General features: G+C 40.9%; 3 protein-coding genes across 7 annotated transcripts in view; 2 read left to right on the plus strand and 1 right to left on the minus strand.

The window, feature by feature from the left end:
• The first annotated feature begins 523 nt into the window (after window positions 1-523).
• Window positions 524-1,230, plus strand: LOC134187149 (large ribosomal subunit protein uL24-like). Its single transcript, XM_062655269.1, has 3 exons — window positions 524-755; window positions 879-989; window positions 1,048-1,230. Exons 1-3 carry the CDS (start codon window positions 555-557, stop codon window positions 1,168-1,170), a joined length of 435 nt encoding a protein of 144 aa, XP_062511253.1. The 5' UTR covers window positions 524-554; the 3' UTR covers window positions 1,171-1,230.
• Window positions 1,231-2,153: 923 nt separating this feature from the next.
• Window positions 2,154-4,801, minus strand: LOC134177665 (CDK2-associated and cullin domain-containing protein 1-like). Of its 5 annotated transcripts, none has more exons than XM_062644450.1 (8): window positions 4,734-4,801; window positions 4,546-4,675; window positions 4,407-4,470; window positions 4,034-4,129; window positions 3,869-3,965; window positions 3,587-3,676; window positions 2,542-2,683; window positions 2,154-2,479 (listed from the first exon to the last, which is right to left on the minus strand). In XM_062644450.1, coding segments are annotated over exons 1-8 (753 nt in total). In that variant the 5' UTR covers window positions 4,735-4,801; the 3' UTR covers window positions 2,154-2,346. The 5 variants fall into 5 exon arrangements, with proteins under 5 accessions (XP_062500434.1, XP_062500426.1, XP_062500457.1 ...); XM_062644442.1 differs by having other exon boundaries at window positions 4,368-4,470; XM_062644473.1 differs by having other exon boundaries at window positions 4,368-4,437; window positions 4,497-4,675.
• Window positions 4,802-4,817: 16 nt separating this feature from the next.
• LOC134177701 (serine/threonine-protein kinase 10-like) overlaps window positions 4,818-18,269 on the plus strand; it is a 28,732-nt gene continuing 15,280 nt past the window's right edge. Inside the window, exons 1-8 of the mRNA XM_062644484.1 lie at window positions 4,818-5,129; window positions 8,774-8,938; window positions 9,000-9,048; window positions 9,107-9,165; window positions 12,444-12,534; window positions 12,610-12,682; window positions 13,902-13,959; window positions 14,035-14,171. Of these exons, the coding sequence (XP_062500468.1) occupies window positions 4,989-5,129; window positions 8,774-8,938; window positions 9,000-9,048; window positions 9,107-9,165; window positions 12,444-12,534; window positions 12,610-12,682; window positions 13,902-13,959; window positions 14,035-14,171 (773 nt within the window). The 5' untranslated portion in view covers window positions 4,818-4,988. The remainder of the gene's footprint in view (window positions 5,130-8,773; window positions 8,939-8,999; window positions 9,049-9,106; window positions 9,166-12,443; window positions 12,535-12,609; window positions 12,683-13,901; window positions 13,960-14,034; window positions 14,172-18,269) is intronic.

The raw sequence follows: 18,269 nt of genomic DNA on the forward strand, positions 1-18,269 counted from the left end.
ATTACCCGAGGCCCGGATTTCCGGGCCTCAAGTATAGTTCATATTTGTATTGCCGCGATGAGCGCCCATTGCAGTAAGACATTTCTGTATGCCTGCAGTTATTCTGACCTTTGCTACGCCAATAGCCCAGACTACGTATGGTGAGATACTATGCACTAGCAATAAATACGTACCTACTGGCTTTGGTGCCACCAATATTACTGGCTATTTAATTAATGGCTATGTCAGGTAAACCCAATTGAAAATTTTTTAAACAGTTTGAAATTATAACATGAGTTGCTGTGGACTTGGCAAATTATTGCCGTTTTGTAATTTCTAATTATATAAGCCTTTTCATTTAATTAATTAATAAATCTAATGATTACTAGTGACTAAGTCTAGTGCTGCCATTCTATTTGATATAATGTAATCAAAACGAATTATATGTAAAGCTACAGGTACCATACGCATACAGTACATGTAAAACAGCACTTCCGGAAGCAGCAAAATGCGTACGGGACACGGACTACGACTACGAGTTTGCATCCCCGTATGTGAAGCTGTGTGTGACAGAGATGGCGAAATTCGCGAGGAAGAGCACGTCGTCTCGTCGGAAGTGCCGCAAAATGCACTTTTCTGCGCCTTCAAGTGTTCGTAGAAAAATCATGAGTGCTCCTTTGTCAAAAGAACTGCGTCAAAAGTACGACGTGCGGTCCCTACCAGTTAGAAAAGATGATGAAGTGCTGGTTACACGTGGTCACAACAAAGGCTCTCAGGTACACTGAATTTATTCATCGTATGCAGGATTGTTTGCAATTAACTATAGAGATAGTATGACGAAATATCAGTTGCAGGACCCCTTTCGGGGTGTTAACATGTGTCATGTATCTTCTTTTCAGGTTGGAAAAATACTGCAAATATACAGGAAAAAGTGGGTTTTGCACATAGAAAGGATTCAGCGCGAGAAAGCAAACGGTGCGTCGGTCAGTTTAGGAATTCATCCGTCAAAGGTACATAAATCACATCTCTGTGTGATATGCGTTTTGGTGTGATGCTGGTTCATCTAAGGTCGAGATTGTTAAGCTAAAGATGACGCGGGATAGAAAGCGGATTTTGGATCGAAAGAACCGGTCCGCAAGACTTGACAAAGAGAAGGGAAAGTACACGGAGGAGACGATGGACACAGCTTAGACGAGACAATGTGTTTTGATCGTTTTTGTGTCAAATAAATAAATCTTGCCATACAAAATACTCAATTTAGTATCGTTCTGATACGCTGAAGACACCATCATGTTGCGTTCTGGAGCCTGGCCAGGTACTCGCAGGAACACCGACTGCGACACCAACTGTGGTGTGGACACCCGAAGTCCCACCAGGACCCCAGTGGTTGATGGACTTTGTCGCAGTCGGGGGCCTTTGCCACCCCAGTCAATGACCAGGTACTCATTTATACTCTAAGTCGAGAGAGGCAATTGTGTGTGAGTTTCTTGCCCGAGGAAATTATGCCATAGCTCGCCATCATTGTGACTTGACCCTGCAATGCCCCGTATGTAATCCCTCCATAAGATAACGCTCTAACCAACTGATCACACACACACACACACACGGAAATGGATAAGGAGCTGCCGTTTATGGTTATACCCCTCCCCCACTCACAGCACTGGTTCCAAAGAGCGAGGAGTGCAAGCGTTCCAGTTTCAGGACCCATGCTACGGCAGGAAGCAAAGGAATTCACCTTTGTAAGTTTGTAAGAGTAATAATTATCAACTGAAATTCACTAAAAGTCAGACCACCTGATATTAAAATAGTGAGGTTCCACTGTAATTGGATGGTGATAAATGTTTTAACGCCACGCCACAGCACACACACAACCAACAACAAAGTTCCCTTCCCATCAAGAAAATAAAAGTTACCTACTTAGAGTGCGCTACAAATTGTCAATCAGTCTGTCTCAATCAGTCTGTGTCAACGTTTGACAGAACGAACCTGACAGCAAACGTTATGGGATGAAATGGACTGCTGTCTGTCGCATATTGTGAGCCTGGCCTTAAACTTTAAACTTGATGCTACAGTCTTAAACTTTGTACAGCTGAAATTCGTTTTTGATGCAACACGTTCACCAGATCAAATTGGTTATTGGCAAGGTGCTTGCATGGCAGTACAGAGGCTGAGCAGCTTTATAGTATATTGCTTTCTGTCTAGTTACATTCAATGATTGTAGGTGTTTATCATACAGCAATTCCTGTCCTCTATTTTGCTTGCTGTTGTTTCTTAGGAAAAAAACTAGAACTACATAGAGTGGTCTATCCACCTACTCAGTCTACATAGTATACAAAAGGTATGATACATCTCTATTAATCAGTTGATCTATGGTGTCATCGGTTCATCTACGACAGAGCTGTTGTTGCATTCATGACTTTCCAAAGGTGGCTGTAATAATGCTGGTTTTTCTTGCTCTGGCTCCTCACTTTCTGCTAGCCGTTTTCTTTCCCTTTGCTCCCTAAAGTAAGACCAGACCATTGTTTGAATGATACAGCAACACGATTAGTCTCGCAGACTAGCCTTGTGAAACCAGGTTCTGATTCAAGCTGCTGCTGACACAGTAGCTCTTGAGATCTATATGCAGCCAGCTGTGTCAGTGTGGATGGAGGAAACAGACTGGGGATAAAACGAACAAACAGAGCAGGATGCTTTCTGGCATATTCTAACAGCAGAACAAATTAACGTTCACTGTCCTTAAGACAGTTCTGGGGTAACGTTTCTGTAAATGCTTAATTTATGTACACAGCATATTTTTGTCAGCTAGCAAAATTTGCAACATTGAGTTCAAAGGTTCTGTTAACATGCATGTCAGAGACGAAGGTCAAACTGCCTGAGCATGCAACATTTGTGGGTTTTGAAATTGAGAGTCCTATTAAAGGCAACCAATACTGTTTTCTATCCAAGCTTGCTTGCCATGCTCTACTTGCATGCTACCATTGATTGATTCACCAGCATAGCGTGGTCTTCATGTTTGGGGGCTGATCAATCACGCTGCAAAGCCACACCCATTTATTACTTTTACTTCCACATTACGAACGTAGCCTCGCAAGCCAGGCTCTTCCACGCAGTCCCTGAGCTAAACGCACGTGAATCACACGAGGAGGAGGAGCTTTGCCGGAATTGCTCCAGCATGAGAATTTAGCTCAGCGACTGTGCGGAAGAGCCTGGCTTGCGAGGCTAGTACGAATGTACGCCACTGCCGGGACAGTGTGATGGACAAAGATTCATCTCACTGTTTGGTAACCCGAGGGAAACATGGCGCTTTTGCTTGACACATCTAAAAAATTTTGGGGAGACTTTAGCCCCCCTATCCTCCAGACGCTATGCCGGTGATCGATTAATTAATTAATTAATTATGCTTCAAAGGATATCTGGAAACACACTTAGCAGTCTTCTAAACCTATCTAGGTTGCTGTTGACATTAGATCTTGTTCTTGGCAGCATAGGAGGTAAAGTCTGATATGGTTATGCAGGCCATACCAGGTCTATGGTTTAACTATTGCGTGTGTCATGTCCAACCATATGTGTCCTTGATATCTAATTGCTGTCAAATCAGTGGGCCAACCTGGACAGACTTGATATAGATTCTGTGCTATTTTCATTAAATCATCAGGTTTGACAGCCAGATCCTGTTGTAAAGCCTCGGTAACCAAACCTACAGCAACAACTTGATAACGAAATACATACAAGAGCACACGCACATGCATGTACGCTGTGTCACACTGTAATACATGCACATGTGCACACATTGACACACACACACACACACACACACACACACACACACACACACACACACACACACACACACACACACACACACCATTTGAGCATAAACCATCCTCACCAATGAAAACTTCACTCTCTGCAACCTCACTAACAAAGAGTTGTGTCAAGATAGTGCTAAGATCTTGTTGCATTCTTGGCAAAATAAAAAAACGATTCTGCAAATGAAATGCCACTATATACAAATTATAATTCTGCAGATTGCATAATGGCATGGAGACATGACCATATATTGAAAAATTGGTACAATTCCTTTGACAGCTTGAGTGAACTGGTGGAGAATAAAAAGAAAACAGTCCACAGCGTCTTGAATAGGTTTGCACTACCACAAGAAAGATGAGCGAGTGGTGTGTGTGTGTGTGTGTGTGTGTGTGTGTGTGTGTGTGTGTGTGTGTGTGTGTGTGTGTGTGTGTGTGTGTGTGTGTGTGCGCGCGCGCGCGACGCCGCAGTGCTGCATGTATGAGAGATGATCGACTAACCAAATGTCACTTTAATTAACTTATTAATTAATCAAATAAATATAAATAATCATTATTAGCACATTCACTAAAGACACCAACCTTAAGAGTTTCTACCACACATCTTAAGTGAACCCTCACATGTTCTAGGAGCTGACTGTAAAGAGTCTCACTAAAGCCATGTCCAACACACTTGTAAACTGTCCTAAGCATAACAATCAATTCAGTCACCTCATTCTGGGCTTACTGGACTAACTACACCAGTAAGGAGTGTCCGTACGAGTAAATTTCCTCATAAGATATAGGAAACAACTGGCCAGGTGTTTGGTTCAAGATGAGCGTCAAAGCCTGAGCTAGTTTAGGCCAGAAGCTAAGATGATATTCATCCATGCTTGTAATTCGATGAAACACTAAAATAAAGATGAACAGAGTCAGCATAAAATCATTTCATGAAAAAACACATTTTACTTCCTATGCTGGTGTTACAATTTCACACTCCAAAAACCGTTATTGCAAACATCCGGGCCCGTAAGTATACGGGCAACAGCTCGGGGCGTGGTTATAGTTATAGTGGAGGGGTGTCCTTGTTCCAGTCACATATTTGCTGTCTCCTCTACAGTTCTTTGTGTTGAGAACGTCTGCGTAGCAATAAAATTGCGATTGTTTGACTACTGAAAGTGCCGAACGTGAAACGCCTGAGGGGAAACTGTCGTCCGTCGTGAAATGGCATTTTTCAAGAATTTCTTCGGCAAAAGCAAGAGAAAGAAGGATTATCCTGCATTCTTAACTCTAAATGTCGATCCCGAGACGACGTGGGAGATTATTGGGAAACTAGGTGACGGAGCTTTTGGAGAAGTATTCAAGGTGAGGTGCTACATATGCCAATTTCTGTGTAGGATACAACAGCCAGACGTTATGAATGCTGAACGGTAGTCGCTAGCAGTTAGTGTGAGGATGTTACAATGAGAAGGGACTTTGTAGTTGCTGGTAGACTTTGGCGATGTTTGCTGAATGGGTGTAGCCGTTTCATCTGCGTGGAGCTTTGTATTGTGTTAGTGATGTATCTGTCATCTACACATGTGCTCACTGAGGCACCGAGGCAGTCTGTAATACTCGGTGGTCTTTACGTTGGAAATGTTGTGGTTGGTGTGTGCGTTAGTGGGCGTACGAATACAGAGCTACTTTGTCTCCCAGAGTACATTTGATGATGTAACTGTCTTTGAGTGACACGCCTAATTATGTAACTGTTATGTGTAGCCAGTTCTTTATAGTCAATAAATCTGTCATTCTCAGTGAATGAGTGACCTGTCAACAGTGAGTCCATTTTAGTGACATTTTATCTCATTCAACGGTTCTGTTTTCGTTTCTGTTTCAGTTTGCTGTGAATCATGAAGAGTAATTTGTTGTGAGAGTATGATGGTTGTCAAACTCTGTTAGGGTGAAGGCACCTAATGTTAGACAGGTACAGCCCCAAGTGTTGGACAGTGTAAGTGTTTACCCAAATTAGTGACCAAGGAAACGATCAAGCAAAATAGAATAAGTTGCAGTAGCAAGTGCTATGTCTCACCTTCTCAGAGGTCAGTGCTGCATGGCTAAAATGACAGAGTGCAGTACAAATCAGTATGTTTTGAGACCTGGTACATACATACTGTATTTTGAATGTACAGTACTGCCTTGAATTGTCTCCTCGCTAAAATAATTCACTCTCTCCAATAAATCTTCTTTATGGAATGCGGTTGAAACAATAATATCTTTCTCTCTTGTAGTTCTCCATGGAGAGAATAGCAAGTTGAACATGATATACTAGGTACCTAGGTCATAAAATCGAACCAGGATATTAGGACAATACTGGTACACTACTTATATGATGTGCCCAGGTATTGTATATACAATCAGCTATTTACTGGCAACCTGTCAGATAGAAAACCCACAAGTTTTACAAAAGAGGTGGAGAAAGAAACTGTGAGATGCTGTCATGTGGTAGCTGATGCTGACTTTTTGGAATAACTACAGCAACTGTTTCCTTGGTTGTAATAAGGATTACAAGTGTACAACTAGTGAAAGCAGCCCTGGTGGAAATCCTTAATGGTGCATGTTACTGATTCTGCAAGACTACTATATATATATATATATATATATATATATATATATATATATATATATATATACATACAGTTAACTAAACGGAGGCAGGAAGAACCTAAGAGATCACTCATTAGGCAATGGGTGTGAACAATCAAACTGCAAAGTGACCATGTGGGTTATGATGGTGGTACTACTACCGGCAATGATACTATATATACTTCTGGCACGCTAACCGTGAAAAAGAACACCTGATTTGAGTAAATTTTAGAGTTGCCCAGACTGCCACGACAGCAAAAAGTTGTGTTGAAGTGCTATGTGTCCAACATTAGGAAAGCGTGGTAGATATCAGTAGATTGGACAGTCTTCTAGTTTTGTAATTATTAATAATATAGCTTCAGCCTCTGACTTGTGGTTATAGCTTCACTGCTATTAAGACATAACCAAGAGATAAAACCAAGACATAAGGGTAAATCATGTCTAGAGAACAGCTGGATGTTCTTGTTTGTCTTCTAGAGAACAGCTGGATGTTCTTGTGTGTTAATGAGCTACATGTGATTGTCTAGAAGGTGTCAAATATTAGGTGCCTTTGTAATATATACAATGTATGTAGTCAACTATAGGCATGTTCCTCTGAAGCTCTGTCAAGAGACACCAAAGTAGCATTGTGCCGATGACAGACATTGAACATAATGTGTATGGTAGTTAAAACTATACCACCATATACTGGTTTTTGTTAATTATTACAATTGCCTCACTAATGACACCCAAAGTAATTGTGAATCACACTTAAACATCAAGACAGTTATTCATGTGAGGGCAACAAAGTAGTGAGTGATACAATCTATGACACTCGTGGTGGAACAATGGTGTATCACCTGTACTCTAATTAGTAAGACTCATGAGCAACCACACTGTGCCCTTGGTTGGCATGGTATGTGGCATGGAGCGTTTGGTAAGAAAAATACTTTAGGAGTTGATATTGACTGCCCATTGATTGCAAATACCGGTATCATGATATCAATGTCATATGGCGATATCTGGTATTTTTAATATCATCTCAACGCTATCTGTAAAAGCTGATTGAAACCAGACTATTGAGGAAGTTCTCTCTCAGTTTATAGCACATACCTGGTGTTGGAGCTGGTTTTTTGTAAGACACCAGTACAGTATCATTGAAAGAAGATCTTTGTCAAGCTTGCATGACTAGACCATTAAAGCACACATGCTCATAATCGTGGCTGAGCCACTTTATAGATTCAACAATGGTATGACCTAAACTAACAGCATTAATTAACAAACCGCTACAGCTCACAATGTTCATGTCTATCTAAAACAGTTAGCAAATCTGAGATTACCAGTCAAGATGTCTTGACGCCTTTTCATTTAGATAGTATTGTGTGGCCAGATCTATACCTTACCTGTGAAGAGCTTGTGTTTGAAAATTGATTCATCAGCTGGGAGTGCAGTGCTTGTGAAGACCTCTTTCAGAACATTGCTTGTTGGGTACTCAGTGCTATGTTATGTGTGTCTCAGGTTGAAAAAGACAAATATCAATATTGTGGACAATAAGCAATACCACTTTGCAGAAGGCAATTACACATTGGCTGGTAACATTGTACTAATTACTGCCAAAGTGTGTTTTCAGTACTCAGATGCAGATTTGTGTGCTACAAAATGGTGTGCAAATTGATATTGTCATATACTGACAACAGTTGATCAGTGAGGGTTATGTGGTTCAGAGATATTCATTGCTACGTCATACTTATATTAGGTTCAAATGTGGAGGTTATTGCGATACTAGAAGGCAGGTCTCTTTTGAGGGGTTGACTTTTGTGAAGTTTTTCTTGAAGATGCAACTGAAGTCACTCCAGCTTTTACTTAAGTCTTGCATAGCTGGAAGTATGATGGCAGAGATGGTCTGGCTACCGAGACTAGCTTTTGCTTACATATGTCAATAGCATACTTATAGTGAAACCAGCTGTCTCTTGGAACATTTCCGAGATGGAATTTTTTTGCCTATCAGATGTACCTGTCTCATGCTTGTTTTGTGGCGTAGCAGATCTTTTTCAAATGTAGCATGCACGAGGTGACATGGAGAGAGTCTGTTATGTGTCATTTTCACTAGGAAACTTGAAAGAAACAAGATTGGTTTACAGGACATGTAATTCTTATCTGGAACCATATGTTTAATGACAAACTCAGAAATTTGTAAATTACGTTTAATAGTTATAGCAGAAATATGTGCTTTCTGAGTGCTCTTGTTAAAAGTTGTACTGTAGTTAGATTAGATTGTGGCATTGGATGATATAGACATGCTACTAGTCATGCACGTTCTCATACTAAGTGGGGTTGCTGTTTGAAGACATTTCTCTTGTTTGTTTGTCTAATGTATGCTGGAATGTGTACATGCTCGTGTTCTGTAGGCTCAAAACAAGAACACTGGACAATTGGCTGCTGCCAAGATTGTTGAAATAATTAATGAGGATGAGCTGGATGATTTTAGTGTTGAAATGAACATATTATCAACTTGTCAGCATCATCATGTTATTCGACTGATGGAAGCGTATTTCTATGACAAGAAGCTATGGGTGAGATGAACTATTTATTGTGCTGTCGCTGTGATAAGTTAACCTTAAGTATTTTGTGTAGATGCTGGTTGAATTTTGTGCTGGAGGTGCTATTGACAATGCTATTCTAGGTATGCAATAATACATCGTTTTTATTTGAAATAGCATTTCTCAGTTGTGATTTTATAGAACTGGACAGAGGTCTTAGAGAAAATGAAATTAGAGCAATTGCCAGACAAATGTTTGAGGTATGCTATGGTGTTCTGACAATGTCAACTAGAACTTGATTTATTGCTCTTCAGCTGATGTTAGCATTTGTTGGTTTATTGGTATAGTTCATTGATGAGTAATGTGTAGGCAAATGGATAAATTTGTGGTTTATTAATGAAATTGGATTATTTTATGTTCTGTTGTAGAGCAAGTACAGAATATTTATATTAAAGGGGAAGTCGCACGCAAAAACAAGTTGCTTTTGAAAATAGCCTTGTCTTTGAGAATTTCAACGGTACCCTATTTGCCAGCCAAAGCGCCTCTGTAAAGGAGAAATCACATTTGAATGCTCCAAGACGACGATATGTGCGAGGTATGACGTCACTGGAGGACGACCTGGATCGTTTGTATTGAAAAATCTTGAATAGCACAATGTGACTTTCTGCATCAAATTGCCTGATTGGAGACGACACTTGAACATTCACCTAGGTGTAGTTTCTTAGCGATGAGAGGAAAACGCTGGAGGTATTCATTATGACTTCTCATGCGCGAAGGTCTGGAACTCAGTGAAAACACTGCATCAACTTCCGCTTTGCCGTGTTCTCCTAGTTTACGACTCTTCTAGTCGATCAGAAGTTTCCTAACTCTGATTTGAGATAGCTAATGTTTATTAGTGTGCTGTTGACTTGTAAAGTTTGTTGTAAACATGCCAGGAACAGAGAAAGAAGTCTGTTTAAATTTCCTTTTGATCGAGCGTGGTGGAGAGAGTGGATTCTGTGTTTGAGGCTAAGAGGGAGGCAGTTGGACCACATTCCAGAGTAAGCGTAGATCGTTTTCAGTCGGACTGCTTTGAGAGAGATTTCAAAGCAGAGCTAGTGGGCGGGTTGGGGTTAGGGTTATGACAGCTGTGAAAGTGTTATAGTTTCTTACCTGTTCCAGTCTCTTACAGCACTACACGTCAAAGCGGAAGTTGATGCAATGTATCCTCGAAGTTCTAGACCTACGTGCATGAGAAATCGTAACAAATGCCTCCAGCGTTTTCCTCTCATCACTACGAAGCTGCACCTACCTCACAGTGAAGTTGAATGTTCAATTGTTGTCTTCAATCAAGCGATTTGATGTTGAGAGTCGCGTTGTTCTAATAGAGATTTATCCAATACAATACAATCCAGGTTGTCCTCCAGTGACGTCACGCCTCGCGTGCCTTCTTCATCTGGGAGCATTCAAAACGTGATTTCTTCTTTCGGAGTCGCTTTGGGTAGCAACTAAGGGTACCGTTGAACTTCTAAAGCAAGGCTGTTTTTCAAGAGCAACTTGTTTTTGCGGGCGACGTCGGGAAAGAGAAGATGTTTTTGCTGATATCCGGGTCTTGGAAAAATACGCCCACAGTTGTTTGCCAGTCTACGAGGGTCGAAGAGCTGCCGTGTTTGATGCACCTGTTCCCCGAAATGCCAGCAACGTCTTCAAAGAGACGGCGTTCAGCGGGACTGTCGAAATGACAAGAGTCGGTACGAGTCGTGACTTTGTTAGATACGGGGTACGGATTATCCAGGTGAGTCCTGCATGTGGCTTCCAGTTCTGCTCTGATGGCTTCGTCTAACTGCACGTGACTTCATTTTGGACAGCACAGTATCCGGGAGTGGTATATGATTGTCTAACTGCACATGACTTTATTTCATTCAACGGGACAACGCAGTATCAGGGAGTGCTATAGGATTGCAAGTGTATAGCTACGCGACACTTTTATTCACTGCAATCATTCATGGCCAACATCACGTATGATACCATCAAACGCATTTTTAGATACTTTCTGCTATAATCTCTACCTATAAAGGCGACCTGTCTCTCCTCCACTTCCGTGTTGTATTGGCTCTATGACAAACGTGTGTGTCAACTGCGGCGCTATGAAGTGGAAAGGAGAAGCACCTGGCATGTGTTGTCCCCCGGGCGAAGCCGGGCATTGGAGCTTGTTGTAAATATTTGTTTGGAGTGTGTGACTGCCTTTGGAGCTAGTATCAGGTATTCTTGTAATGTTTCAATCTGCAGTATTCGATTACACACAAAGAAGGCTTTCTTCTTTTTAACTTCGGCCGTAATGCAGGACGGTACATGCTGTTAGCAAAGCTCTCTGGAAGCTAGATCCATTTGAAACAGGAAGTCCTTCTTTTGGGGGGAAGCACGGAAATGTGTACAAGAAAGTGATCATATGATCAGTGTAGCAGATATGTCATTTGAGATTTAACGTTGTACAGTGTAGTTTTGTTGTGCTCTGATGGTGGCAGACTTTTTCTCTTCATATATCATGAAGGCCATTATTTCACATTCAGCAAATGTTGCCTTCAATTAGAGTTAGGAAATTCTCTTAACCCAACGATTGCTTCTTGCTATCTATTACTTCAGAACATTGCAAGTTTTGATGTTTGTATGTATTGAATTCTGTTCTAAAAGGGATAGAGATCATTTTGTACATCAAATATAGCTGAAAGGTGATCAGAAGTGGGAAAGTGGAAGAGAAAGTCAGCTGCAACTGACAACACACCAGCAGCAAAGAAGTCTTGCTATCACTGCACGGATGAATGTGGCAAGACATTAACTTCAGTAGCTTTTTGTGTGTATTAGTGGTAGGTGAACGAGAAAACAAATTTTTTTGAAAAGACATTGTTAATATGGGATGGTATCTAATGTGGAAAAATAGTATTAGCTATGATGAAGTTTGTGCAAAAGTGAGTCTTAATGTAAGAATATAGTTGATATTTGTGCACATTTGACTTAATCTGATGACTAAGACCTGTCTGTCATACTTTGGCAAGTAAGGGTCTGGGAACTAACTACCTTTGAAGTTGTTGTTCTCTGTTCCTTGTTATCGTAACACATTCTGGTGGGGTAAAGAGGTGTGTAACGGTCTTTGGTGGGCTATCAAACTTTACGGTGCACATGACCACATACATGCAATGCGTGCTATATAGCACTATCATTGTTTGACTGATCCACGGGCAGCAGCAAGAGACATTCATACTTTGCACTTGTTTGAGTACTGGACATACAGGCATGGTTCTAGAACTGATGGTGGCGAGGTGTGAGCGATGTATAATGGAACAGAGACAATTGCAGCAGGTCAAGATAGACCAAACATGTCACACTTTAGGCTTTTATATCATATAAAACAGGAATCTTCCTGCCATATAGCACTGTCTTTGTATATAAGTTGAGCATATTCATATCAGCAGTTAGTGCGTGAGTTATTAGAATACAGGCTTCAGTTCTTTATCTGAACAGGCGTTAATGTTGGTAATGATTTTTGTGATGTATTTTACAGGCGTTAGACTATCTTCATAACAACAAAGTTATTCATCGTGATTTGAAGGCTGGCAATATTCTTCTAATGGATGATGGTACAATAAAGTTAGGTTGGTGTGCACTTTGATTGGTTTCATTTAGTTACTTAGACAGTGTCATGAGATAATGTTGATTTGTTGCTGCAGCTGATTTTGGTGTGTCAGCACTCAACAAGAAAACCAAACAGAAGCATGACTCATTCATTGGGACACCATACTGGTAAAATACAGTTGCAGATAGATGGGCAGTCTGTTTGCAAGGAAGTTTCCAAGAATAAGAGTTGGTTGTTTCAACAAACTGTTGGTGTAGGGAAGTTTGTTGAGAAACTTCCTTGTTGACTTGATTTAATGAATGGATGTGACAGTAAAAGTTTAGGGCGTAACCATGCATTAGTGTTCTAATGCAATATCCATTTCAGTCAACAGAAAGTTAACATAAGCTTATTTTCCAAGTAGTAAAGCAGTCAATTATGGGATTTAGAGTAAGTGGTGCTTCTCACTCAATGCAAGATTGACTTGGTTATAGTTTGCTTGCTGTCTTGAATATCATCATCATCAGTTATGTCTGAAAACCTGGTTTATAGAGAACAGGTGTATTGCATAGTAAACATAGGCTGGCTGGCTGGGTAAAATGGTGTGACAGGTGGATTTCTGTCATGGTGATGATGTACACTGTCAGGGGTGTTGAAGGTTTTGAGGACTGTCGCTCAAGACTTGGCAAGTTCTGGCAATAGAACGGGCTTTGTTGAGGTCATGTGATCAGAGCACTTTTATTTGGATATGATAATTTATCTTTAATACTCACACATAGTCCACAAAGGAAACTCATAACAGATCTCTCTGCAAGACGAACGGCCATGCATGTATTAGTAGTTTCATATGACATTCTACTACGAAGTTTATTTTCTATACGGGTTAGTGCATGTACTGAAACCTCTCTCACATTCACTAATTTGGCTCAGCTGCTGTACCTCGTGCACGTGCCGACACCTTACTTTTAGCACAGAATACATGCAGAAACTGCATGGCCTCTGAACAGATAAAATAATAGCACGCAACATATTTGTGAAACATGTCTATCCATGAATTGATACCTGATGTGCTAAAAGTCCATTGCTCCAACTAAGTACTACTCGACTACTCGATATACTGGATTATATTTTGCTGACGTGACCAGACCGTTCTCAGCAGGTTTAGCCATGCCAAGACTACTACTGGAGTTGGGTCTACTGCATGGCGATAGGTGCGGGCCACCCAAAATTGTCTTGTCAGAGTTCTATACCTGTCGCCTATAATTTCACGTCTTTGTCACCAAAATGAAAAGTCTGTCATGAATTTTGGTGACATGGTGACAACTTAGCACCCCTGCACTGTGCATGTGTTGCTATTTCTCAGTCTTGTTAGTCTTCTTTCAGTCATTTATCACTTGTTTTTGTTAGGATGGCTCCCGAAGTTGTTGTTTGTGAAACATGTAAAGAAGTACCATATGACTTCAAAGTAATTGACTTGTTGATTCTCTAATTTACTACTGCTACTGCTAAACCCATGTGTAATTTTGTGTTGCTGTTGTAGGCTGACATTTGGTCTGCTGGCATAACATTGATTGAGTTGGGTGACACAGAGCCTCCACATCATGAAATGCATCCCATGAGAGTATTATTCAAAATACCAAAAGCTGAACCACCTACTCTGACAGCTCCATCGCAATGGTCAGTACACATTATTGACGGATGTTATTTGTAGCAAATCCTTTTCTGTTTGCTAACGAACTTAGTGCTACTACCATAGGAGTCTGTCGAACTTAATGCTACTACCATAGGAGTCTGTCCAAGCAGTGTGTATGATGTATGCATAAGCAAACTGTGCTTTATTGTTGAATTTTTCTCTGTAATAAGGAATAATTATGTTCCTTGACAACTATCGTATGTAAGGCAGGCCATCTCATTAGATCTTAAAGGGGAACTTGCATCAAATACTAAAACTTGCTGAAAGAAAGATACAAGGCCTAATATCTTCCTGCAGGAAGCTTACTGTCCAGCCCGCCGCAGAAGCAGAGAACACAAGTTGTTCAGATGATTTCTCGTATGTAGCACAAAGAGTTACTCTCTGTTCTTGTTTGGAAGTAAATACTTTAGGTGTAAGCGTGCCAAGTGCTCCTAATGCACCGAAAATGCAGCGAGACATGATCTATGAATTAATCTAAGAAGGGTCTCTCTTTGAGGCTCCATGGTTGTATCCGACACAGTTGCTGTTTGCGTAGTACTGTTTGAGGTCCCAGTTTGTCTTAATCAATAAATCACAAGTTGCCACCATATGTCTCACAATCCTTACCTTGAAAAGTGCACCGGTCTTTCTTGCCAACAGAATTACTCTGACGACACATACGGGTACTAACATGCCTACAGGAAGTGTCTTTATTTGTCCATTACGGTAAAAGTCTGCAGTAAACAGTTGCAAAGGGTTGTGTCATGAAGTGATAGCTTTCATCTGAGAGATAGTTGATTTGGTACAAGGTCTTCTTTAAACATTTTTTATGTTGCACTTAGTGATGTGCCTTAGGTAACAGAATTTGATTATACCAGTGCCTTCTGTATGCCTCACCTACTGTGGATAGAAATGTGATGGAATTGTCAGGTGTAACAAATGTATTATTGCATGCAGTTTTAGTTGAAGGAACCTGTCTTTAATGGAGACCCTGGGTGAAAGCAATGACATAGTCGTAATAGAACATGGATCAGAAGAGTGTACATGAGTGTTGTCAGATTTTGTGTTTTTAATTGAAGTTGTTCTATGTCATGAATACAATTTGATTGAATATTGTTTTGTTGGTGAAAAATTATGCCTCAATTTTGGGAGGTCTATATTTGAAACCATTGTAGTACAGTGGTGGTGCAGATGTGTTGAGGCTTCATTAGGCTTCTGCTACACATTGCTGATGTTTCCTATTTACACGCATTACCACTGTTGCCACCTTCTGTTGCTCATCCAAGACAGTTGCACAGGAGCAGTAAGCAACTCATGTATCTTCTTTACACACAGTGAAACCTGTCTTTCTCTTGTCAAGCGGCCGGCACACTGTGTTTGCCTTTGTTAGGTCGCACACTGCATTTGGTTGCTTAAAGCAATCACAAGCTTTGGAGTATCTGAAGATGAAGTTTTTAATGTTCTATGCACAGGTTGGCTTCATAAATGCTGATGAACACAGTTGAAACTATTCAACTGACTGGGCCTTACTTCGACTCGTAGCTACATGGTTGAACCGGTGCTAAAACTTTTAGCTACTTGCCTGTTAAAGGAGTGATAATGGATAGTTGCTTTAGAAACGCAGATTTTTTATGTATACAAAGAGGTGTCTGTCTGTCTATCTATCTCTTTGTCTCTTTGTCTGTCTGTTGTTTGTCTGTCTGTCTGTCTGTCTGTCAATATGTATATTTCATACATCAGCACTATTACAGTCTAATTGTCCAAACACCAGTCCAAAAGCCCACAATGGGCCACACTACAAACCCAACTACTTATAATTAGCAAATGCTTTATCAACGTTCAGAGAGGATCTGCCCCACATGTCCAACTCACCAGCATATTTCTGTGATTTCACGGCTTCTCGTTTGACTGCAGCTGCACCATCTTCCAAAGCTACCTGGGAAATAACATGTTTGGCCCATGTGTGAGCCACTGAAATGTCGAGTTCAATGTCACACCCAGATTGTGCATCAAAGGCAATGATATCGGGTGTGTCATCAGTATTAATATATCGTTTCCTCGATTCTTGCTGATATGTCATATTTAGTTGCTGTAAACAGTTGCTCCATACGCTCGATAGTGTTTCATGAGTCCGTATAGGCCCACCTCCACTTTTGAAAGTCAGAAAATGGTAGCCATCCCCATCAACATCTTTTTCACAACCACAAGTGGAAATCATTGATCTAAGGGGCATTTCACAACCCAACCTCAAACTTGTTACTAGACGAAACTTGTCAGGCTTTATAATGCAAACTTCGTTGAAAGAGGTATTAAGTCAAGCCATGCACCTGCTCCTACTCCCTGAAGAGACCTAAACCTTGCAGATGAGCGCTGAGACTGTGGGTTTGCAAGAATAGATGATACAATGTTATTGGTACTTTCCAAAGTCATTCTTTGTTGCAATTTTTTGGTATTGTCCATCAAATCAGTAATGGATTTGTCTGCAGGCAACGACGCATGATGCAGCTGATAGCTGATAAATCCTTCAGAAGAACCTGGAATTGGGCAAGATATAGTCTCGATGAGACCAGTGAGATCTCCAAATAATTGGGGAAGACGAGTCAACGAGTGAGCCCAACTGGATACAAATGCGATATGACATGTGAACTCAACTGATGACATCCCAAGGCCGCCGTTGCGAATTGGCAAAGTGGCTTGTAGCCAAGCCATTGGTCATCTATATTGCGGCAATTAATCCATTGCAAGAAGATTCTCTTGGACAGCTGATCGTGAAATCTGGCTGCAGACTTTAGCTGAGTAGGATACAGTGACTGAGCAAGTTGATTTATTCGAGTCATGTGACAAAAGCGTAGAAGTACATTCCAGATTGAAGGTCGTTTAAAGATGAAATCTGGTCACAATGACTTTGACCTGAACTTACGATGTCCAAACAAGACTCTGAGACATACTGCTGTTGCCCAATTGGGATCCCCAAGATACGAATTCTAGTAGATATAACTTGAATGTTCCTATCAAGGTGAAGTGTTGTAATGTCATTACAAAACAGCTCACATTTTTCATTGGCAATGTTAAAGGTGCAGGGTCATGCTCAGACATATGCACTTGCACTGATCTCAAGTGACGTAGTTTTTACGTCGTAGCTATTGTACGTAACATATGTTCAAGTGTCTTGGCAAGAAAATCAGTTTCAATTGCCAGTTAGCTCTTCAAACGCTGTTAATATGTTGAGCATGAGCAAAAGTCAATAGGCGAAAACTGCTGCAAAACCGACTATTTAGTTGTCGACTGATGGGCACGGCAGCGGTGTAAGCTTAAACAATACAAAATTTGGTGCTCACTGTGAAATGAGTGCGTTTGGCTACGCTGAGAGAAGACGTGACTACGGCAGATGCAACATACGGGAACGTGATGTGTGCCTTCTGGTCACATGCAGAGCGTAAGGAACTCTGATCTGGCTCAAAGTGTGAGGGTGCTTGTCGAATTTTACCGAAACTGCAGTGTAGCAACCTCAGTTGAGGTTTTAGAAGAAAAACTTTGAGAACTACATCTAAGAGCCTAGAATTTAGCTACCAGAGTCACGGTCTAACTCAACCTCATATTGTAATGTCTTCATCGTTTCAATTCAGCCTATATAGAGAGTTCAGTTGGCTTTGCTTTTCAGTGCAAATTAGAGCATCCAAGTCCTCGCGGTTACTGAGTGTTTGAAATAGTGCACCCTTTCAAAGGGATGCAGTGCTCATGTCTGAGCGTGACTCTGCACCTTTAAGACCAATTTTTCTTTAAACTGGATTCCGCATCATCAAGCATGAGAGCAGATCATCCAGGGGATCAATGAAAAACATATCATCTAGGTATGCCATAACTCTAGTAGACGGATGACTCTTTTGAAGATCCACAAGGAATGGATGTAATGCGACAGAAAATAACATTGGACCTTGGTGAACCCCTTCCTGTGATTGCAAAAGATGGCCATTGTAGCTGTCATTGAAAACTAGAGGACTGAAACCAGAATACGTTTGATGGACGTGATGGAAAATGTTGGGAAATGACTTTGCAACCTCAGGCAGCAAGTGAGCACATTCCCCTGAGTTGAAAGTGTTTTT

Source organism: Corticium candelabrum, chromosome 1, assembly GCF_963422355.1.
Source record: "Corticium candelabrum chromosome 1, ooCorCand1.1, whole genome shotgun sequence".
NCBI lineage: Eukaryota > Metazoa > Porifera > Homoscleromorpha > Homosclerophorida > Plakinidae > Corticium > Corticium candelabrum.